We start from the raw sequence: 19,791 nt of genomic DNA on the forward strand, positions 1-19,791 counted from the left end.
AGCCATCAAATCCTTAAAAAATGGGAAAGCTCGTGGCAAGGATAACTTGAATGCAGAAATGTTCAAGGTAAATCCTAAATTAGCAGCATCTATCCTGGCCCCTCTATTTACATCAGTCTGAGAAAGGGAAAGAGTGCCAGGTGAGCGGACCAATGGGGTTATAGCAAAGATACCAAAGAAAGGAACTCTCAGTGATTGTAATAACTGGCGTGATATCACACTTTTATCTGTGCCAAGCAAAGTACTGTGTAAGATCATAGTCCAGCGTATATCAGAGGCAGTTGATAGTATTCTTAGAAAAGAGCAAGCTGGTTTTCAGAAAGGGCATGGTTGCACATACTAGATCTTCACTCTACGAAACATAATAGAACAGTGCTTAGAATGGCAACGGCAATTATATATAAATTTATATAAATCACAGACTTTGAGAAGGCTTTTGATAGCATTCACAGGACCAGCCTATGGTGCATTCTGAGTGCATATGGAATTCCTCTCTGTATAATCAATATCATCAAAAGCTTCTATTTCAACTTTACATGTAGTCTTGATCACAGTGAGCTCAGTTTTTAAGTCAAAACAGGAGTACATCAGGGGTGTGTCATGTCCGCAATCCTCTTCAATGTTGCCATTGACTGGGTAATGTGGCGTACAACAGAAGACATTCCAAGAGGCATTAAATGGACACTCTTCTCATCCCTTGAAGACCTGGATTTCTCAGATGATGTCGCTCTCCTATAACATACCCAACACCATATACAAGAAAAAACAATTCGACTCAACGCATTCAGCCAGAAATTGAACTGAAAATCAACCTCAATAAGACGGATATCATGACCTTTAATATTACCTCACCATCACGAGTACGAATAGAGGATTATGTTCTCACCAATGAAGAAACATTCACATACTTGGGCAGCACCATCAGCCAGGATGGTGGAACAAGCCAGGACATCTGGAACAAAATTAATAAAGCCAGGAACGCTTTCAGGAGCTTAAATACAGACTGGAATTCATCAAAATACAACACCAAAACCAAACATAAGATTTATCAGAGCTGTGTACTTTCAACACTACTTTATAGTGCAGAATGCTGCGGAATGATAAAGTATGACGTGTCCAAACTGTCTTCATTCCGTACAACCTGTCTCAGAAAAATCTTCCATATCTTTTGTCCCAGAACAATCTCAAACCAAGATCTATTGACACCATGTCACCAAGAGGATCTGAGCATCATCATTGCCAGGAGGCGTTGGAGATGTATCAGTCATGTGCTTCAGATGGAAACTGATTCGATCACCAGAGTAGCAATAAGATGGACACTTGAAGGCAAGCAAAAACGAGGATGCTTGAAAACAACATGGCAAAAAACTGTGGAAGCTGAGCTGAAAAACCTGGGGCACAGCTGGGGAACCATTGAAAGACTTGCCAGAAATGGACAGGAGTGGAGCAGCTTCATCACTGCCCGAAATGCCAGAGGTGTAATAGGAACATGATGATGATGATGATCTGATAAGGGTATGGATCCTCTGTCAGCACCTATTCAGTCTATATTAAGCTATATTTAAAGAATAAAGATTTATCTATTGCACCATTAGGGGGCATTTAGCTGCAATAGCAGCTTTTCATGTGCAAATTGATGGTAAATCAGTATTCTCACAGGATGTTGTTAAAGAAGTTTTCTAAAGAGTTACTAAATTTGTATCCCCCAGTAAAAAATTCTATAGTGCCATGGGATTTGAATTTAGTAATATCACACCTTATGTCTGTACCCTTCAAGCCCTTATCTTCAGTTCCATATTTAATCTGTCAGTTAAGACTGCTTTTATTATAGCAATAATATCATACAGGAGGGTTAGTCAATTTCAGCTTTAATGACTGACCCTCTGTTTATGAGTTTTTATAAGGACTATGTAGTTTTTCATCCACATCCAAGATTCATACCAAATGTCATTTCTGACTTCTATGTTAATCAATCCATTATTCTACCCGTCTTTTTTGCCAGATCTGATTAAAATAATGGTGAATCAAAATTACACTGTTTGAATGCAAAATAATTTTATAATTCTATTTTGATAAGGCTGAAGATTTTAGTTCTTCACAGTAATATTTTCATATGCAGGTAACTTTAAAAGGAATTCCATTTCTGCATAAAAATTTCCTAAATGGGTCAGAGTATAATTGAAAGTTATAAAAATGCATCATGATCTCCTCCTGTTCAACTGAGAGCACACTCCATTAGAGTATTAGTGGCCTCAGTGAGATGTTTGGAAAATGTCCCATGAGTAGAAATTTGTAGAGTCACCACATGGATTCTATACATACATTTACAAAACATTATTTGTTAGATTTTGCAACCAAATAGGATGCCAAGTTTGGTAGATCAGTTCTTCAGTCAATGTTTAGTTAGGACTCCTTACCCACCATCTGGTTTTCTATATGTACTGCTGATTAAACTATCCCAAGAGTCGGAATATGAAGAGAACACTCAGGTAAGAAATTAAGATGCTTCTCACCACAGACTGGCTGGTTGCCCTTCAGCCAGGCTCTCCCCTTTGGTCAGCACTTCAGTCGCTTGGTTGTGGTGGTGTCTGTAGATGTAGGTAGAAGAGAGAGAAAGAGCATGGCAAACGTCTCTCCATTTTATCATGTTCTTTCTTCTCTTCTGGCTTTGCCCCCCCGTTCAGGGTCAGGTGAGCATTACCTCATCGTAGTCCCTGTCTGACCAAAGGAAGGGTGGTGACTCATTGAGAGTCCAACAGATCCTTTTTTGCTGTCTAGGCCAGTGTCCTTTGTTCCTGTGAGGCTGGGCTGGGTGTGTGAACTGCCCATCTGTTCCTGGAGAGTTTTGCCTGGGCTTGTTTTAAGCTATGAGGATACATTTTCAGCCTCATAACTATGTACATGAAATTACACCCTATAACATTACTGTAACTTTACTATAACAACAATGCTCAGTGCATCATGAGCCTTCCGAAGACATCCAACATGACACACCTTGCATTGGATGCCACACAATCACAATATAAGGATGAATATAGGGGTGCAGGGTGTTCCCCCGAGATCCAGAGTGTTACAATAACTTAAGTCACTTAGGGATGTGAATAATCCACACCGCTGAACAATGTAAGTTATACCGACCTAAGCACCGGAGTAGACAACGCTATGTTGGCAGGAGAGCTTCTCCCACCGACATAGCTACCACCTCTTGTGGGAGGTGGAGCAATTAAGCTGACTGGAGAGCTCTCTCCCATCAGCATAGGGCGTCTTCACCAGAAGAACCTCCATAGCACTTCTAGTGTAGATGTAGCTCCAGATTGCGTACATGACACCAGTCATGCCTCCCTCCCTTTTATGCTCAGTGTTATAGAAATATTGTCACAGGGTACCTGGTCCCTGTGAGTAGAACTGGACTAAGCTCCCTTGTGTCAGAACAGGTGAGCCCAATTCAGACAATTAAAGGTGATTGGGCTATACCTGAAGCTTTAAAGGGCAGGAAATGAAGGAGGAGAGGGTGATTGAGACAGGCTGTGCCTAGCGAAGAGAAGCCATAGTGGAGTGGAGCTAACTCCAGTGGTGTGTCTCTGGAGCAAAGAGCCAGGTGGCTAGGGAAGCAGCCCTGGGGCTGCTGCTCCATAAAGGGAGGACAGCTGATTAAAACTGAGAAGCTGTCAGGAGCAGGAGTGCCAGAGATCCGTCTGAGGAGTGGCCCTGAAGTCTGAGACAACGGAAAGAGTTAAAAGATGGTTTTCTGTTTGTTTACTTGCCTGTTTTAAGAAAATGAACCATCCTCAAGGAGATTGGGAGTGGCAGTGTGTGCTTGAAAAGCTGGGAAGAAGCTCCACCCTGTGACAAATACATAGTGAGCAGCTAAACTAAAGCAAACATATGGATCATAAAAATATAACCAAAATTCTTACATTGATCACGCACCTTGGAAGGTGTTGACACTGTTTTTATGACCTATTACAAAAATTTGTATAACATACCCTCCTATCTCCCAACCCTCCATTGTCCTGCAGAGGTGTTAACTTTCCACTTCAATTTAAATGGGCTCCTACACCATGTGTGAACCCCTGATGCTTAAGAAGTCTGTCCCACCTTGTATTTATCTTGGACACTCTGATTACCTTTTCCAGGTATGAAGAAGAGCTCTATGAAGTTCAAAAGTTTGTCCTCTCTACCAACAGAAGTTGGTCCAATAAAAGATATTATCTCACCCACCTTGTCTCCCTCATATCATGGGACAACACATCTACAACAATAATGTGACATCCCTAGAAAGCTAAAGGTATAACCCAAACATTCAGAGTGCAGACCCTAATTGTTCTCTGCACATATCATTCCATCCAAAATGCCAGGGCCTTAGGGCCAGAAATTGCTTTAGGCAAGATGTTAAAATCCTGCACCAGTTGCTATGCTAGATATCTGGGAAATATTTTGGGAGAAGAAATTGAGACTCCATCTACAAGTCTCTATTGGCATTGTTGGAAATAGTTTGAGGAACACTTGCTAAGTAGATTTCCATTCTTATACAGGCCATCCTTTGGTAGGAGTGTATTACTGGGTTGGTTCCAAAATAATTCTTTAAATTCCAAAACTCTGGCTTTATATGGGGGGACACTTCCACTTCTATCTATTATACTAGTCTAATAATTAAAATTGCTTTTTTCTTTTCTACTTATGTGATTCACAGCTCACTACTTCCTATTAGTGAGGCAACAACCTTTTCTGCAGAATGTGAAATCTCTTATCTGCTTTTCTTTCTGCTAGCAGGTTCTCCTCTCATCAATCCACTGTGCTAATCTGGTAAACAACTGGAATGCAATTTGTAACAGATTTTTTCTCTAAAGGAAGAATTAGACAGACATATATTTGCTTGACAATTAGCTGTAATATACCAAGTATGTCTTAATGCTACTAATAGTTGATGAAATATTTCTACATCTTTGGAAGAATATTACTGATTACCTGAATTGAAGGATTAGGTTTAGTTCTGAAGCATTCAGCAATTATATTGATCTCTCTCCAAATTTCAAATTAACCCATTAGTAATGAATGAGGGTAGAAATGGCTAAGAGAAAATTATCAGATAATAAATTTTGCACTTGCATTAAAAGATTACTTTCTTGGAGTTCTGTTTAATCCACCACCTGTGTGAGAGTGGGATTGAAGGGATAACATTATGCTTTTTAGAACAGTGCTTACAATGATTTTTGCAGGAAAGATACACTGATATCACTGGTACACTATTTACATGAAATTGATATTATAAGTCAACAAACTAATTGTTCAGCCATTGTTACTGAGAAAATAATTTTGGTGAAACAATGGTGTCTGTTTTAAATCACCTATTTTTTCAAATATACATTAAATATTTCAAGGTGCTTTTGATAAAATATTAAATCAACAATATAAGAAGTGTACAACTGTATCAATTATTATTATTTACCGAATTAAAGGTGCCGGAAACTTCCCAAAGGACTTAAAAACTGGCAAGCATTTTTAGACCTCAAGAAAAGAATAGATGATTTTAGTGAGTCATGTCCACTGTTGGAAATGATGACTAATAAAGCAATGAAGCAGAGACATTGGAATCGCATTGCTGAAACAACAGGACATCAATTTGATGTGGAATCAGATTCTTTTTGTCTTCGAAACATCATGGAAGCACCACTTCTTAAACATAAGGATGATATTGAGGTAAGAGCATACATTGCTTTTGATCCTTCAATTTATATTTTCAGGAAAGAACAAAATATTACTTGTATAAAAGTTATATTTATGATGCATTTAAGGACTTTTTGACTATGAAATAAAACACTATTCTGAAACAATGCATGGTATGTTAAATAGTTGGTGTCTATTATAGAATCATAGAAATGTAGGGCTGGAAGGGACCTCAAAGGTTATCTAGTCTAATACCCTCTTTGCTGAAGCAGGTCCAAGTATACCTAGATCATCTCTAACAGGTGTTTGTCTGACGTGTTCTTAAAAACCTCCAATGACTGGGATTCCACAACCTCCTTTGATAAGCTATTTCAGTACTTAACTATCCTTGTAGTTAGAAAGTTTTTCCTAATGTCTAACCTAAATCTCCCTTGCTGCAGATTATACCCATTACTTCTTGTCCTACTTTCAGTGGACATTGAGAACAATTGATCACCATCCTCTTTACAACAGCCCTTAACATATTTGAAGACTGTTATCGAGTCCCCCCTCAGTCTTCTTTTTTCAAGACTAAACATACCCAGGTTTTTAAACCTTTCCTGAACCTTTTATCATTTTTGTTGCTCTCCTTTGGACTCTCTCCAGTTTGTCCTCCTCTTTCTTAAAGTGTGGTGCTTAAAATTTGACATACTAATCCAGCTGAGACCTCAGCAATGCCAAGTAGAGTGGAATAATTACCGCTTATCTCTTACATATGATGCCCTTATTAATGCACCACAGAATGACATTTGCTTTTTGCACAAATGCATCACATTGTTGACTCGTATTCAGTTTGTGATCCAGTAAAATCCTCAGATCTTTTTCTGCATAGCCAATTATTTCCCATTTTGTATTTGTGCATTTAATTTTTTCTTCCTAAGTGAAATTTCAGTGTGTTGGTTCAATACTACATCACAAACAAATTAAAGAATCTTAGGCAGAGATATAATCTGTCCTATACCTTAGAATTAAATGCAACTCCAAAACATCTCTTTCATCCTCCAGCCAATCAAAATACAAAAGTATGAAGACTACAGTATATAATCTGCTTCAAACTGAGCTAATTGATTTTGCAGGGAATAAGAAGGTTTAGGAGTGTATTCCATTCCTACCCTGATGCCCAAGGGCTCAAAAAACTGAGGAGCACTCAATGTGAAATTCTTAAATAGTTTTTTTTCTAGAAGCTACAGTTCAATTTGGAGACCCTAAATTTCAGTTTAGTAGCTATTCTCAAAAGGATTTTTAAAATTTTTCTCTAGCCTTGATTTGAAGAACCCCTACCAATGCACTGCATGAACCTCCCCTAGGAGATGTCTTGGATTCACATGCAACAGACAATGTTGTTAGTGTGCTGCTTTTTCTTTGGTCTGCCTGCCCCTCTAAGGGTGTCTTCCAAAGTGCTAGTTAACACTGTTTTCCTCTGGCAAAAAGGGTTCATATATACCAACGTTGAGATTGCCTGCTCAGAGCACCATTCCTGGAAAAGGCTCACAAAGCTGCAGTCTCACAGCTCAGATTCTGTTCTAAAGCAACATGTATTTGTCATCACCAAGAGCGGAATGACACCACATGGTCAATATTACTTCTGGGAATAATCAGATATCAACTTCCACATACGTTTATTTCTGTCAGAGAACAGGATTCAGAAGCTGGTCGCCACAGAGTGCAATGTCATTCGATCTCTAGTCACATCTGTCAGGGCTCTGCCTGGGATCAGAATGATGGTCACTTCCACCAACATACTGCTGAGTCTTGAGAAATTAAATTTAGCTACATGAGATTTGAGAGGTAATAATTAATATAGTTATTCAGATGCTTTTATCATATCTTTAGCCTTGAGAAAGTATTCCTAGGGCCTGGTCTATACGTAAAGCTGTATATATAGAGAGAGAGAGCTAAGTCATTAACATATAAGTATCCAGTCAAGATAAGAGCAAAGCTTTTATTTCTTTCTATTTTTTTTTTAAATTTTTATAGTAAGTCTTAATATGAGCCAAAATCCTCAGACTTTAAAATCCAGATAATAAACATTTCCAGCTCACTAGAAATGCAAGTGGATGCAGGATTTTCCTCTCTTTCGGACATAAGAATTCTTGGAGCTGCCTCACTTCTAATCTCTACACCAATGAGGAGAATTCCCATATAGGATTAAAATCTTATATTAAAAATCCAGATGAAGCATCCCTTTGATCCCTTTTCAGAAGTGCCCTTAGATTTTTTAAAAGGCTTATCTCCTTTCAGTCATTTCAGTAAATAGTGTTTTCAGAAGTTAAGGTCTTATTGGGGAACAGCGACTCTTCATGAGGACAAAGATGTACTGAGAGTTAATTCTTTATTCCCAAAATAAACCCAGTTACAAAAAATTATTTTCCCCATCACTTTTGTCCCCTATAAAAAAACCAACAACCTTTTAAAACAGAACAAAAAATGAAACAAAGAACTTCCACTCTTTTGGCATACTCTTGATGTCAGAGGTCTAAAAATCAACATTGAATGTAGTACCCAATTCAGAAAAATCTCTACTTCTCTTGGTCTGTATACCCATCATAAAAAATGAAAAACAAACAAAGAAAAACAGAAGAAATAATGCAGTTTGTTATTAGATGGCTAAATTGGTGCATTTCAGATGCTTTCAAAGGTAGAAATCTTTTTTTCCCCTTGAAAATTCGTGCTTATTTATTCGAAGTAATTGAAGATTCATATATAACAGAGATATGCAGTGGCCATCTGGTCACGTTTTCACACCATCACTAAGATTAACCATTTAAACATGTAGGCTTCATCAGTCTCTGCCATTGGAGGTAGGGATTTGCACATTGTGCTCCCTTAAAAAGGGAGACAAGTCTACGCCCTCATTCGTTCTTTGTTTCTCTCCCCAATGATTCACTGTTATTGGACATCGCATTGCCATGGATCTGTGGACTTTCTCTGTGAAGAACAGGAAAACTTAACCCAAAATCTCCTTTCTTCTAGCAGGAAAGTCTGGAGAGAGCTAAGCCAACTGACAAAAGAATTATAGTTCTGAGGAAGGCTTAAACTGTCAAATTCAAAGTTTTCCCTGCTGGAGGAAGTGTTTTTATATGATTTTTTCTATCTAATAACCTGAGAATTAAAGTTGAAAGGAATTAGCTCTACAAAGCAACTTTGGAAGTATTTCAGACTGAATAATGCAAGTATAGCCACTTCAAACTGTGATCGACAGGTCTGGGACCTTCCTCTAAAGAACTGCAGCAAGGGTAAGCCCCATTGTAATAGATCTATGGTCTTTCCCTCTAGAAGAAAGGAAACTTTTCAGGTAAGTGAAAGTTTTCCTATTCCTTATCTCCCCACAGTAGTCTAAACCAGTGAACAAATTGTTCTTCATTTGATTGGACTAGTCACAAAGCAGAACACTTTTTTCAGCCAAGAGACTCAAATTTCTTTTCTGCTTCCAGCTGTTCCATTGTTTTATGGAAGATGACAAACAGCTTTAATAGCTTCAATCACCACAGCCACAGAAATTTTCTTTCCAGATCGCAAGCTTTTCCTGTTTAGAGGCATGATCAACAGAGCCCCCAGTACTTGTAATTTCTCTTTGTCCACTCACTTTAATACTTCTGATAGTCATATTCGGGTTAGAAGCCTTTCACAAGTGGTGGCAACTTCAGACTCCAATTTGGAACCACTCAATCAGGAATACTTGGGCCCATGGCCTTTATAGAGGCACAAGGTTGGGCAGTCTCCTTTTAGAAGCCCAACACACTTCTCAATTGCCAGAAAGGAGAACATTGTGAACTCAGGAGCTATTCAGCTCCAGGGTGAACAGTCCCTCAAACTGTCCAGTTCTTCTTCAAGTGATTGCGTATGTTCATTCCATTTCTGGTGTGGGCACAACCTGCACAGTCACTGGAACTTTTTTCCTTCAGGGATATCTGTTGGCACAGCTCAGATGCACTCTGCTGCAATCACAGACAACTGGTGCCTCTCCATACTGGAAGCTCTGTAGCCAGCTGCCTGGGAGAGAGACGAGCTGACTCTGAGCATGCTGGAGGGAGGAGGACTCTGGCTCACTAGGCCACTGTCTCTAGAAGTTTCAGAGTAGCAGCCATGTTAGTCTGTATTCGCAAAAAGAAAAGGAGTACTTGTGGCACCTTAGAGACTAACAAATTTATTAGAGCATAAGCTTTCGTGAGCTACAGCTCACTTCATCGGATGCATTTGGTGGAAAAAACAGAGGAGAGATTTATATACACACACAGAGAGAACATGAAACAATGGGTTTATCATACACACTGTAAGGAGAGTGATCACTTAAGAGAAGAGTACCCAGAAGTCACCTACTACAGGACAGGCCCAACAAAGAAAACAACAGAACGCCACTAGCCATCACCTTCAGCCCCCAACTAAAACCTCTCCAACGCATCATCAAGGATCTACAACCTATCCTGAAGGACGAGCCATCGCTCTCTCAGATCTTGGGAGACAGACCAGTCCTTGCTTACAGACAGCCCCCCAATCTGAAGCAAATACTCACCAGCAACCACACACCACACAACAGAACCACTAACCCAGGAACCTATCCTTGCAACAAAGCCCGTTGCCAACTCTGTCCACATATCTATTCAGGGGATACCATCATAGGGCCTAATCACATCAGCCACACTATCAGAGGCTCGTTCACCTGCGCATCTACCAATGTGATATATGCCATCATGTGCCAGCAATGCCCCTCTGCCATGTACATTGGCCAAACTGGACAGTCTCTACGTAAAAGAATGAATGGACACAAATCAGACGTCAAGAATTATAACATTCAAAAACCAGTTGGAGAACACTTCAATCTCAATTAATTTGCAAACTGGATACAATTAACTTAGGCTTGAATAGAGACTGGGAATGGATGAGTCATTACACAAAGTAAAACTATTTCCCCATGGTATTTCTCCCTCCCACCCCACCCCCCACTGTTCCTCTGATATTCTTGTTAACTGCTGGAATTAGCCTACCTGCTTGTCACCATGAAAGGTTTTCCTCCTTCCCCCCCCCCGCTGTTGGTGATGGCTTATCTTAAGTGATCACTCTCCTTACAGTGTGTATGATAAACCCATTGTTTCATGTTCTCTGTGTGTGTGTATATAAATCTCTCCTCTGTTTTTTCCACCAAATGCATCCGATGAAGTGAGCTGTAGCTCACGAAAGCTTATGCTCTAATAAATTTGTTAGTCTCTAAGGTGCCACAAGTACTCCTTTTCTTTTTGTCTCTAGAAGCCGAGCCTGGGAAGGGGGCAGCCCACCACCACTGCAGCCAGGTGCTCTCCTAGGCAACTGCTGTGCTGCACCCCTGGCCCTGCCCCTTCTGCTTCAGCTCTGGCTCTGATCTTTGTGCTCCACACCCAGGTGGCTGCTGATATGCACTTGACCCTCCATGCGCCCCGATGCGTCGCCTCTGGCTGCCATTTGCTGTTGACATCGGTATAAAGGGACCAGCCAACCAAGAGCCCTCTTAGTTTCTTCTTACTGCTTGTGACAGTCACTGGAACTGCTCTTCTTGCATTTGCAAGTTCTCTGAGCAGACTTTGTTCTCTTGTATTGTAAATAGTTTGTGTTATTAAGATTATTAGTATTTAGCTAAGGGTTTTGTTTGTTTGTTTGTTCTTTTACCATCTCAGGGTTTCAGTTGACACCCAGTGCTGAGGGATGCCTTGGTCACCGGGCTTCAAGTCCTGCATTTCCTGAAATAAGGCTGTGCTTGTGAGCGACCTGCGCTCAAGTTGCAGTTAAAGTACCTTTGGGAGCTTGTATTGGAGAGAGCTGCCAAATTTGAAGTGACTTTAAGCCTTGCATGAAGAAAGATTGTGAAGCCAGGCTAAAGCTTCTGCTCATGAAGATGGCCTTGAGACCTCCATCTGAGTCAGGTCAGTCAGACTCTGCACTGACTGCCTTGACATCGGTAAGGAGTGTGCCTCCTGCCATACCTGAGTCCCGATACCACTCACCATCCCCAATGCCTAAAAATAGGCATAAGACACAGACTGCTGAAAGGGAGAGATCCGCGGCACCGAAGTCTGGTAGGCATGGAGATAAGAGTAGAGTGCAGTCTAAAGCCTGGTCTACACTTAAGCGTTAGGTCAATGTAAGGCAGCTATTGTCGACCTAATTATGTTAGTGTACATACTACAGCCTTGCTCCTGCCGATTTAAGTGCCTTACTACACCGACATATAACTTTACCTCCACGAGAGGCATAGGGCTTATGTCAGTGTAGTTAGGGCCATGCAGTGTTCCTGTACACACTGTGTTACTTACATCTATTGGCTGTCATCTTGTAAATTTCATGGCTCTGCTGGAGCCATGAAATTGACAAGAAACCTGGCTCCCAGTTCCCTGGCCAAATTGCTTCCCGGGTTCCCACTTCCAGCTGTGCTGCCACCCCGGTTCATAGAATCATAGACTTTAAGGTCAGAAGGGACCATTATGATCGTCTAGTCTGACCTCCTGCACAACGCAGGCCACAGAATTTCACCCACCCACCCACTCCTGTAACAAACCCCTAACCTATGTCTGAGCTATTGAAGTCCTCAGATCATGGTTTAAAGACTTCAAGGTGCAGAGAATCCCCCAATATTCCAGATGAGGTCTCACCAGTGCCCTGTATAAAGGTACTAACACCTCCTTATCTCTACTGGAAATACCTCGCCTGATGCATACCAAGACCACATTAGCTTTTTTCACGGCCATATCGCATTGGCAGCTCATCATCATCCTGTGATCAACCAATACTTCGAGGTCCTCCTCCTCCTCTGTTACTTCCAACTGATGCGTCCCCAGCTTATAACAAAAATTCTTGTTATTAATCCCTAAATGCATGACCTTGCACTTTTCACTATTAAATTTCATCCTATTACTATTACACCAGTTTACAAGGACATCCAGATCTTCCTGTATGATATCCCAATCCTTCTCTGTATTGGCAGTACCTCCCAGCTTTGTGTCATCCGCAAACTTCATTAGCACATTCCCGCTTTTTGAGCCAAGGTCAGTAATAAAAAGATTAAATAAGACTGGTCTCAAAACCAATCCCTGAGGAACTCCACTAGTAACCTCCTTCCAGCCTGACAGTTCACTTTTCAGTACGACCTGTTGTAGTCTCCCCTTTAACCAGTTCCTTATCCACCTTTCAGTTTTCATATTGATCCCCATCTTTTCCAATTTAGCTAATAATTCTCCATGTGGAACCGTATCAAATGCCTTACTGAAATCGAGGTAAACTAGATCCACTGTGTTTCCTTTGTCTAAAAAGTCTGTTATCTTCTCAAAGAAGGAGATCAGGTTGGTTTAGCATGATCTACCTTTTGTAAAACCATGTTCTATTTTGTCCCAATTACCATTTACCTCAATGTCCTTAACTATTTTCTCCTTCAAAAAATTTTCCAGATGTCAAACTAACAGGCCTGTAGTTACCCGGATCACTTTTTTTCCCTTTCTTAAAAATAGGTTCCTAGCTCCCCACTCCCATCCAGGCTGCTGCTTGGGCTCTCAGCTCCCTGCTCCCCTCCAGGAGCCTAACATAGGTTGACTTAAGTTTACAGTGTAGACATGCCCTCAGTCTAAGCATTCCTCTGCTTCAGTACCACAGAAGACAGCACCATTGATTCTGGTCCATAGGCAGGTTCCATCAACTCCAGAGCCGGAAGGAGCTCCTGTCACACCTGTGGCACCTCACCATACCAACACTATCTCAGAACCAATCACATGGAAGGCAACTGTGGCTGCCAGGGCCTTCCTGCGTGTTAGGTTGATGTAAGCTACGTCGCTCTGGGGGAGTGATTTTTGAGACCCCTGAATGATGTAATGTACATCAATTTAATCGGCAGTGTAGACCAGGCCTCAGTCATCTCTCCTGTGTTAGTGTCATGACCTACAGGCCTCAAACCTGTCCACAGGCACAGTCTCACTACACCCCTCTATTGGGCTGCCTGCTAACAACTGCTTACCCAGGACCCATGAATCCCAGCCTCAGTTTGAGGCTCTACCCCTGATGTCCTATTGGCACAGTCCTGGAGCAGCTGATTGGCCCTTTGGCCTTACTTAATCCAGCAGCAGGAACAGGAAGCTGTTCAAACAACTGAGATCCACCCTGCTCTGTACTGTGTATCTTGTGCCTCCTGCTCCTGCTCCTCAAGCTTGACTTCCCAGCTTCCTAACGTGGCTTGACTCTGGACCTCTGACTTGCGGTTCAGACCTCTGGTTTGTCACCTGCCTCTGTCCTCCTGATATCCTGACTTGGCTTGACTGTGACTACTGACTTGTGCTTCTGATCTCCAGTCTGTCTCTGGCTCCTGTCCTCCTGATATCCTGACCCAGCAGATTCCTGACTGTTGACTCTGGCTCTGACCAGTAGGTGTGACTGCCCACTACTCGGACCTCACAGTGAGGAAGCATTTACCTATGGGAATTTTGCATAGCCCATTCACTGAACCTTGAGGCCCATTACCTTCCAGGGGTACAGAATGAGCTAGCAGATTGCCTGCTCAGGTCTTTCTCCAGTTACAAGTAGTCCCTTTGCTTGGATGTAGCCGCATGCATTTTCCAGCAGTGGAGGACTCCCCAAATAGACCTATTTGCAAACAAGTACAACAGAAAATGTCACCAATTCTGCTCCCTACAAGGCTACAGTGCAGATTCCATCACAGATGCTTTCCTGCTACCCTGGATGGGAAATGCTTTTTATTATGCTTGTCCCCCAATCCTACTCCTACACAGAGATCCTACTAAAGATCAAGTGGGCGAGCGTCTATGTTTTGTTAATATCCCCAGCGTGGCTCCACCAACTGGTTCTCCATTCTACTGGACCTCTCAGTGGTGACTCCAATCTCACTCCTATTGCATTTGGATTTGATATCTCAGGATCATGGCTGGCTGCTCCACCCAAACCCTGTGAGCCCTTCTTTTTACAGCCTGGAAGCTCCAGGAAATCCCAAAGAGCAGGCTTGCTTGGAGCAAGATTGCCAGATCTTACTAGGTAGCAGAAAGCCCTCCACCAGGGCCACCTATCTGTCAAAATGGAAGCAGTTGTCTCTCTGGGCTTGTCAAACCAGAGTCTCACCAATGCATTTGTCCATCCAACAAATGCTTGACTATCTGCTGTACCTGAACCAGCAAGGCTTACTGATTTCCTCCATCAAGGTTCACCTGTCAGCAGTATCAGCTTTTCATCCTGATGTGGATAACTGTTCTTTTTTTTTTTCTAATGACATGACAAATTACATTCCTTGAAGCCCGGAAAGATTGTACTCTTAACTAAAGAAGCACATTTTTCCTTGGGACTTGAACTTAATTTTGTCTAAACTTATGGGACCACCATCTGAGCCTCTAGCAATGTGCTCCTTTCTACACCTTTCGTGGAAGATGGTTTTCCTAATTGCTGTTACTTCTACCAGAAGGATCTCTGAACTGTGCACCCTTACATCTGAACCATTGTAAACAGTCTTCTTTAAGGATACAGTGTATTTACACCCTCATCCGAGATTTCTCTCTAAGTTTCAAATTTTCATATCAATGTACTTACTTTTTTTTTTACCCAAAGCCACCCGCAAATACAGACAAGCAGTGGCTACACACATTGGATGTTAGATGAGCACTGGTGTTCTACATAGACAGGGCCAAACAGTCCACTCAACTGTCTGTGCCTGAGGGGACAGAATGAAAAGTCTTCCAATCTCCAGGCAGAAAATTTAATCTTGGATAACTTCTTGTATCCGCATGTTATGATCTGACAGGCTGCCAGACAAACCGACTGACAACTCTGTAAGATTGCAAGTGTCCTCAATGGCATTCCTAGCGCAGATTCCTATCCTGGACATTTGCAAAGCAGTAACCTGGTCATCCATGCACATTTTTTCCTCTCATTACACCATAACTCCTGGGGAAGTGGGGGCGGGGGAAGGTTTCCAAGTGAAAAATGGCAGGCAGGGTTTTCAGGAGTAGGTAACAACCCCCACTCTTCTCCCAGAGCCAAAATAAGAACCTGGGGGTAAGGGTTCCCAACTGTTTTAACCCAGGGAGCCTACTCTGGGCTCAAAGCTAACTATATTCTTTTCTTCTTTTCCTTCTTCTTTCTCTCAGTTTACTTAATTTGCTGCAGGTAGCCTGTACTTTAAACTGACCTCACAGGGTTAATTGGTTTCTTTCTACCTCTTCCATCCTCCCCTCCCCCCGCTTTTCCACACTTTTGTTTTTCTAAAGTTTTAATGGAGGGTACTTTGAATACTTATGTAAAATGTTTTTGGTTTTTTGAACAAAGTATGACAGATGTCTGCTGTATTCCTCTGAAATTTTTTGGAGTAAAAGATCCATGGGCATCCATGGAGACAAATGTTTTACTGCCTTTTTAAACAGTCTCAAGGGAAAGCCAGCACAGGTTAAGGCAGCTGTGTGGCAATAATTGTGTGGCAGGCAGCTGTGTGGCAGGCAGCAGGCAAAAAAAAAATCTGATCAAAATTATTTAACTGTTGGGTTATCAAATTAATCAAAATTACTAAAGGAATGTAAGGGGTTTCTATTAAAACTTAACTTGGCTGCCCCTGGCTGTCTCTAGTTGTACAAGATGGAAGTATAATCGGGGTACAGTTGTGTAAAAAAAAAAAAGTAACCGCAATGCAAGGGATGTTAGGCAAAAGAAAATTTTGTGTGTGTGCACTGGAAAAAGGGGAGCAATCATGGGAACACTGAGCCTTGGGGTGGGTCTGGGGGATTGGACTGTCGCTTTAGTATGAGTGCGTGAAAACTCTGTGGCACGGGGGAGGCGGTTACACCTTGTGTAAAATTAATATGGCTAATATAATGTTATGGAGGTTAAACTATGGAAATAATGTGCATTTTCTCAGGATGTGTGCAGTGTATATTGGAGAAGAGGTAAAAGAAATGCAAACAAAACATGGTACTTAATTAAAATCCTATTAAAGCTCCAAAAGGAGCCATGTCCTCTGGAATGCAGGCTGAAACATGAAGGGGCATATGAATGTTTAGCATATCTGGCATGTAAATACCTTGAAATGCTGGCTACAAAAGTGTCATGCGAATGCCTGTTCTCACTTTCAGGTGACATAAATAAGAAGTGGGCATAGAATCATATAATATAAGGGTTGGAAGGAACCTCAGGAGGTCATCTAGTCCAATCCCCAACTAAATCATCCCAGCCAGGGCTTTGTCAAGCCTGATCTTAAAAACTTCTAAGGAAGGAGATTCCACCTCCTCGCTAGGTAACACATTCCAGTGTTTCACCACCCTCCTAGTGAAAAAGATTTTCCTTATATCCAACCTAAAGCTCCCCCACTGCAACTTGAGACCATTACTCCTTGTTCTGTCATCTGCTACCACTGAGAACAGTCTAGATCCATCCTCTTTGGAACCCCCTTTCAGGTAGTTGAAAGCAGCTATCAAATCCCCACTCATTCTTCTCTTCTGCAGACTAAACAAGCCCCGTTCCCTCAGCCTCCCCTCATAAGTCATGTGTTCCAGTACCCTAATCATTTGTGTTGCCCTCCGCTGGACATTTTCCAATTTTTCTACATCCTTCTTGTAGTGTGGGGTCCAAAACTGGACACAGAACTCCAGATGAGGCCTCACCAATGTCGAATAGAGGGGAACAATCACGTCCCTCGATCTGCTGGCAATGCCCCTACTTATACATCCCCAAATGCCATTGGCCTTCTCGGCAACAAGGGCACACTGTTGACTCATATCCAGCTTCTCGTCCACAGTAACCCCCTAGGTCCTTTTCTGCAGAACTGCTGCCTAGCCATTCGGTCCCTAGCCTGTAGCGGTGCATGGGATTTTTCCGTCCTACGTGCAGGACTCTGCACTTGTCCCTGTTGAACCTCATCAGATTTCTTTTGTCCCAATCCTCTAATTTGTCTAGGGCCCTCTGTATCCTATCCCTACCCTCCAGCATATCTACCTCTCCTCCCAGTTTAGTATCATCTGCAAACTTGCTGAGGGTGCAATCCACACCATCCTCCAAATCATTTATGAAGATATTGAACAAAACCGGCCCGAGGACCAATCCTTGGGGCACTCCACTTGATACCAGCTGCCAGCTAGACATGGAGCCATTGATCACTACCCGTTGAGCCCGACAATCTAGTCAACTTTCTATCCACCTTATAGTCCATTCATCCAGCCCATACTTCTTTAACTTACTGGCAAGATACTATGGGAGACCGTGTCAAAAGCTTTGCTAAAGTCAAGGAACAACACGTCCACTGCTTTCCCTTCATCCACAGAGCCAGTTATCTCGCCATAGAAGGCATTTAGATTAGTCAGGCATGACTTACCCTTGGTGAATCCATGCTGACTATTCCTGATCTAAAGGAATGTAAAAGCCTAAAGGCCTGACCCAGGCCTTTTCCTTCCATGGGGAGGATGGATGAGAACACCACTTGCACCTCAAATTCCTTTATCCTTCTTCCCAGAGCCATGTAGTCTGCAGTGATCCGCTCAGGGTCATTTTTGGCATATCATTGGGGCCCACATGGAGAAGCAGAAAGGGGTAGCGATCTGAGGGCTTGATGAGTCTCAGCAGTCTCTCCATCACATCGTGAATCCTAGCTCCTGGCAAGCAGCAGACTTCTCAGTTTTCCCGGTCGGGGCGGCAGATAGATGACTTAGTCCCCCTGAGGAGAGAGTCCCCGACCACCACCACCCGCCTCCTTCTCTTGGGAGCGGTGGTCATGGAACCCCCAACCCTAGGACAGTGCATCTCATGTCTTCCAATCGATGGAGTCTCCTTCTGTTCCCTTCCCTCAGATGTATCATCTTGTCCACTCTCCGCATTAGTACCTGTGGAAAGAACATGAAAACGGTTACTTAGTTGTATCTGTATCATTATCTCCTGCAAATGTAAACAAAGTTGTTTGTCTTAGTGATTGGCTGAATGAGAAGAAGGACTGGGTGAACTTGTAGGCTTTACAATTTTGCGTTGTTTGTTTTTTGAGTGCAGTTGTGTAACAAAAAAAAATCTACATTTACGAAAAAGAGATTGCACTACAGTACTCGTGTGAGGTGAATTGAAAAATACTGATTCTTTTATCAGTTTTACAGTGCAAATATTTGTATTCTGTGTTATATTGATTTCAATTACATTTGAAAATGTAAAAAGCATCCAAAAATATTTAATACATTTTCATTGGTTTTCTATTGTTTAACAGTGCAATTAAAACTGTGATTAATTGCGATTAAATCTTTTTAATTGTAATTAATTTTTTGAGTTAATTGCTTGAGTTAACTGCGATTAATCAACAGCCCAAAGTAGGATTACAGAAGCATGGTGGAATAGCACTCATGACTGGAATACAGGTATTGACAGGTTTATGCTATGTAGGAGTGATTAGGGATAATGATAAAGGTGGTGGGACAGCATTGTTCATCGACAAAGTGGTAAACTGTAAAGAAACAAGAAGTGATAGTGTGGACAAAACTGGATCTGTTTGGCTCAAAATCACTTTGGAGAAGGATTGTAAAAGAGGTGATGTTGGGATAGTGTTAGAGGTCTGCTATAACCCCCAGGGTTAGACTTAGATATGGATAGAGAGCTCTTTAATATTATTACTATTGGAAATTGATTCATAATGGAAGACTTTAACTTCCTGAGTAAAGATTGGAGAATAAATGTTACTAATACTGAGAAGGCTCAGTTATTCCTGGATGCGATAGATGACAATTTTCTTCATCAAACTGTAACCAAACCAGCAAGAGGTGATGCAATTTTAGACTTGGTTTTGGAAAATAGAGAGGACATCATAGAAGAGCTGGTTGTAGAAAATAACCCTTAGATCAAGTGATCATGAGTTCCTTCATTTTTAATTTAAATGAAAGGATAATCAAAACCAGATTCATCAACTGTGATTCTGGATTTCAAAAAGACAGACTTTGGGAAATTAAGGATACTAGTTAAACAAGTCAGCTAGACTGAGGAGCTCAAGGACTTAAATATGGAGAAGGCTTGGAATTTCTAATATGCATCTCAAGCAAGGGGAAGAAACCTGTAGGGAAATGCTCCAGACCCAGCTGGATGAATAACCATCCCAAAAAGATTATTCGGAGTAAT

The 19,791-nt window shown here is 41.7% G+C and overlaps 1 protein-coding gene across 1 annotated transcript in view; it reads left to right on the forward strand.

Moving 5' to 3' along the window:
- Nucleotides 1-19,791, forward strand: part of DNAH8 (dynein axonemal heavy chain 8) — a 617,537-nt gene that overhangs the window by 301,918 nt on the left and 295,828 nt on the right. The window contains exon 35 of the mRNA XM_043511607.1: nucleotides 5,460-5,700. Coding sequence (XP_043367542.1) covers nucleotides 5,460-5,700 — 241 coding nt within the window. The remainder of the gene's footprint in view (nucleotides 1-5,459; nucleotides 5,701-19,791) is intronic.

Source organism: Dermochelys coriacea, chromosome 3 (assembly GCF_009764565.3).
Source record: "Dermochelys coriacea isolate rDerCor1 chromosome 3, rDerCor1.pri.v4, whole genome shotgun sequence".
Classification (NCBI taxonomy): domain Eukaryota; kingdom Metazoa; phylum Chordata; order Testudines; family Dermochelyidae; genus Dermochelys; species Dermochelys coriacea.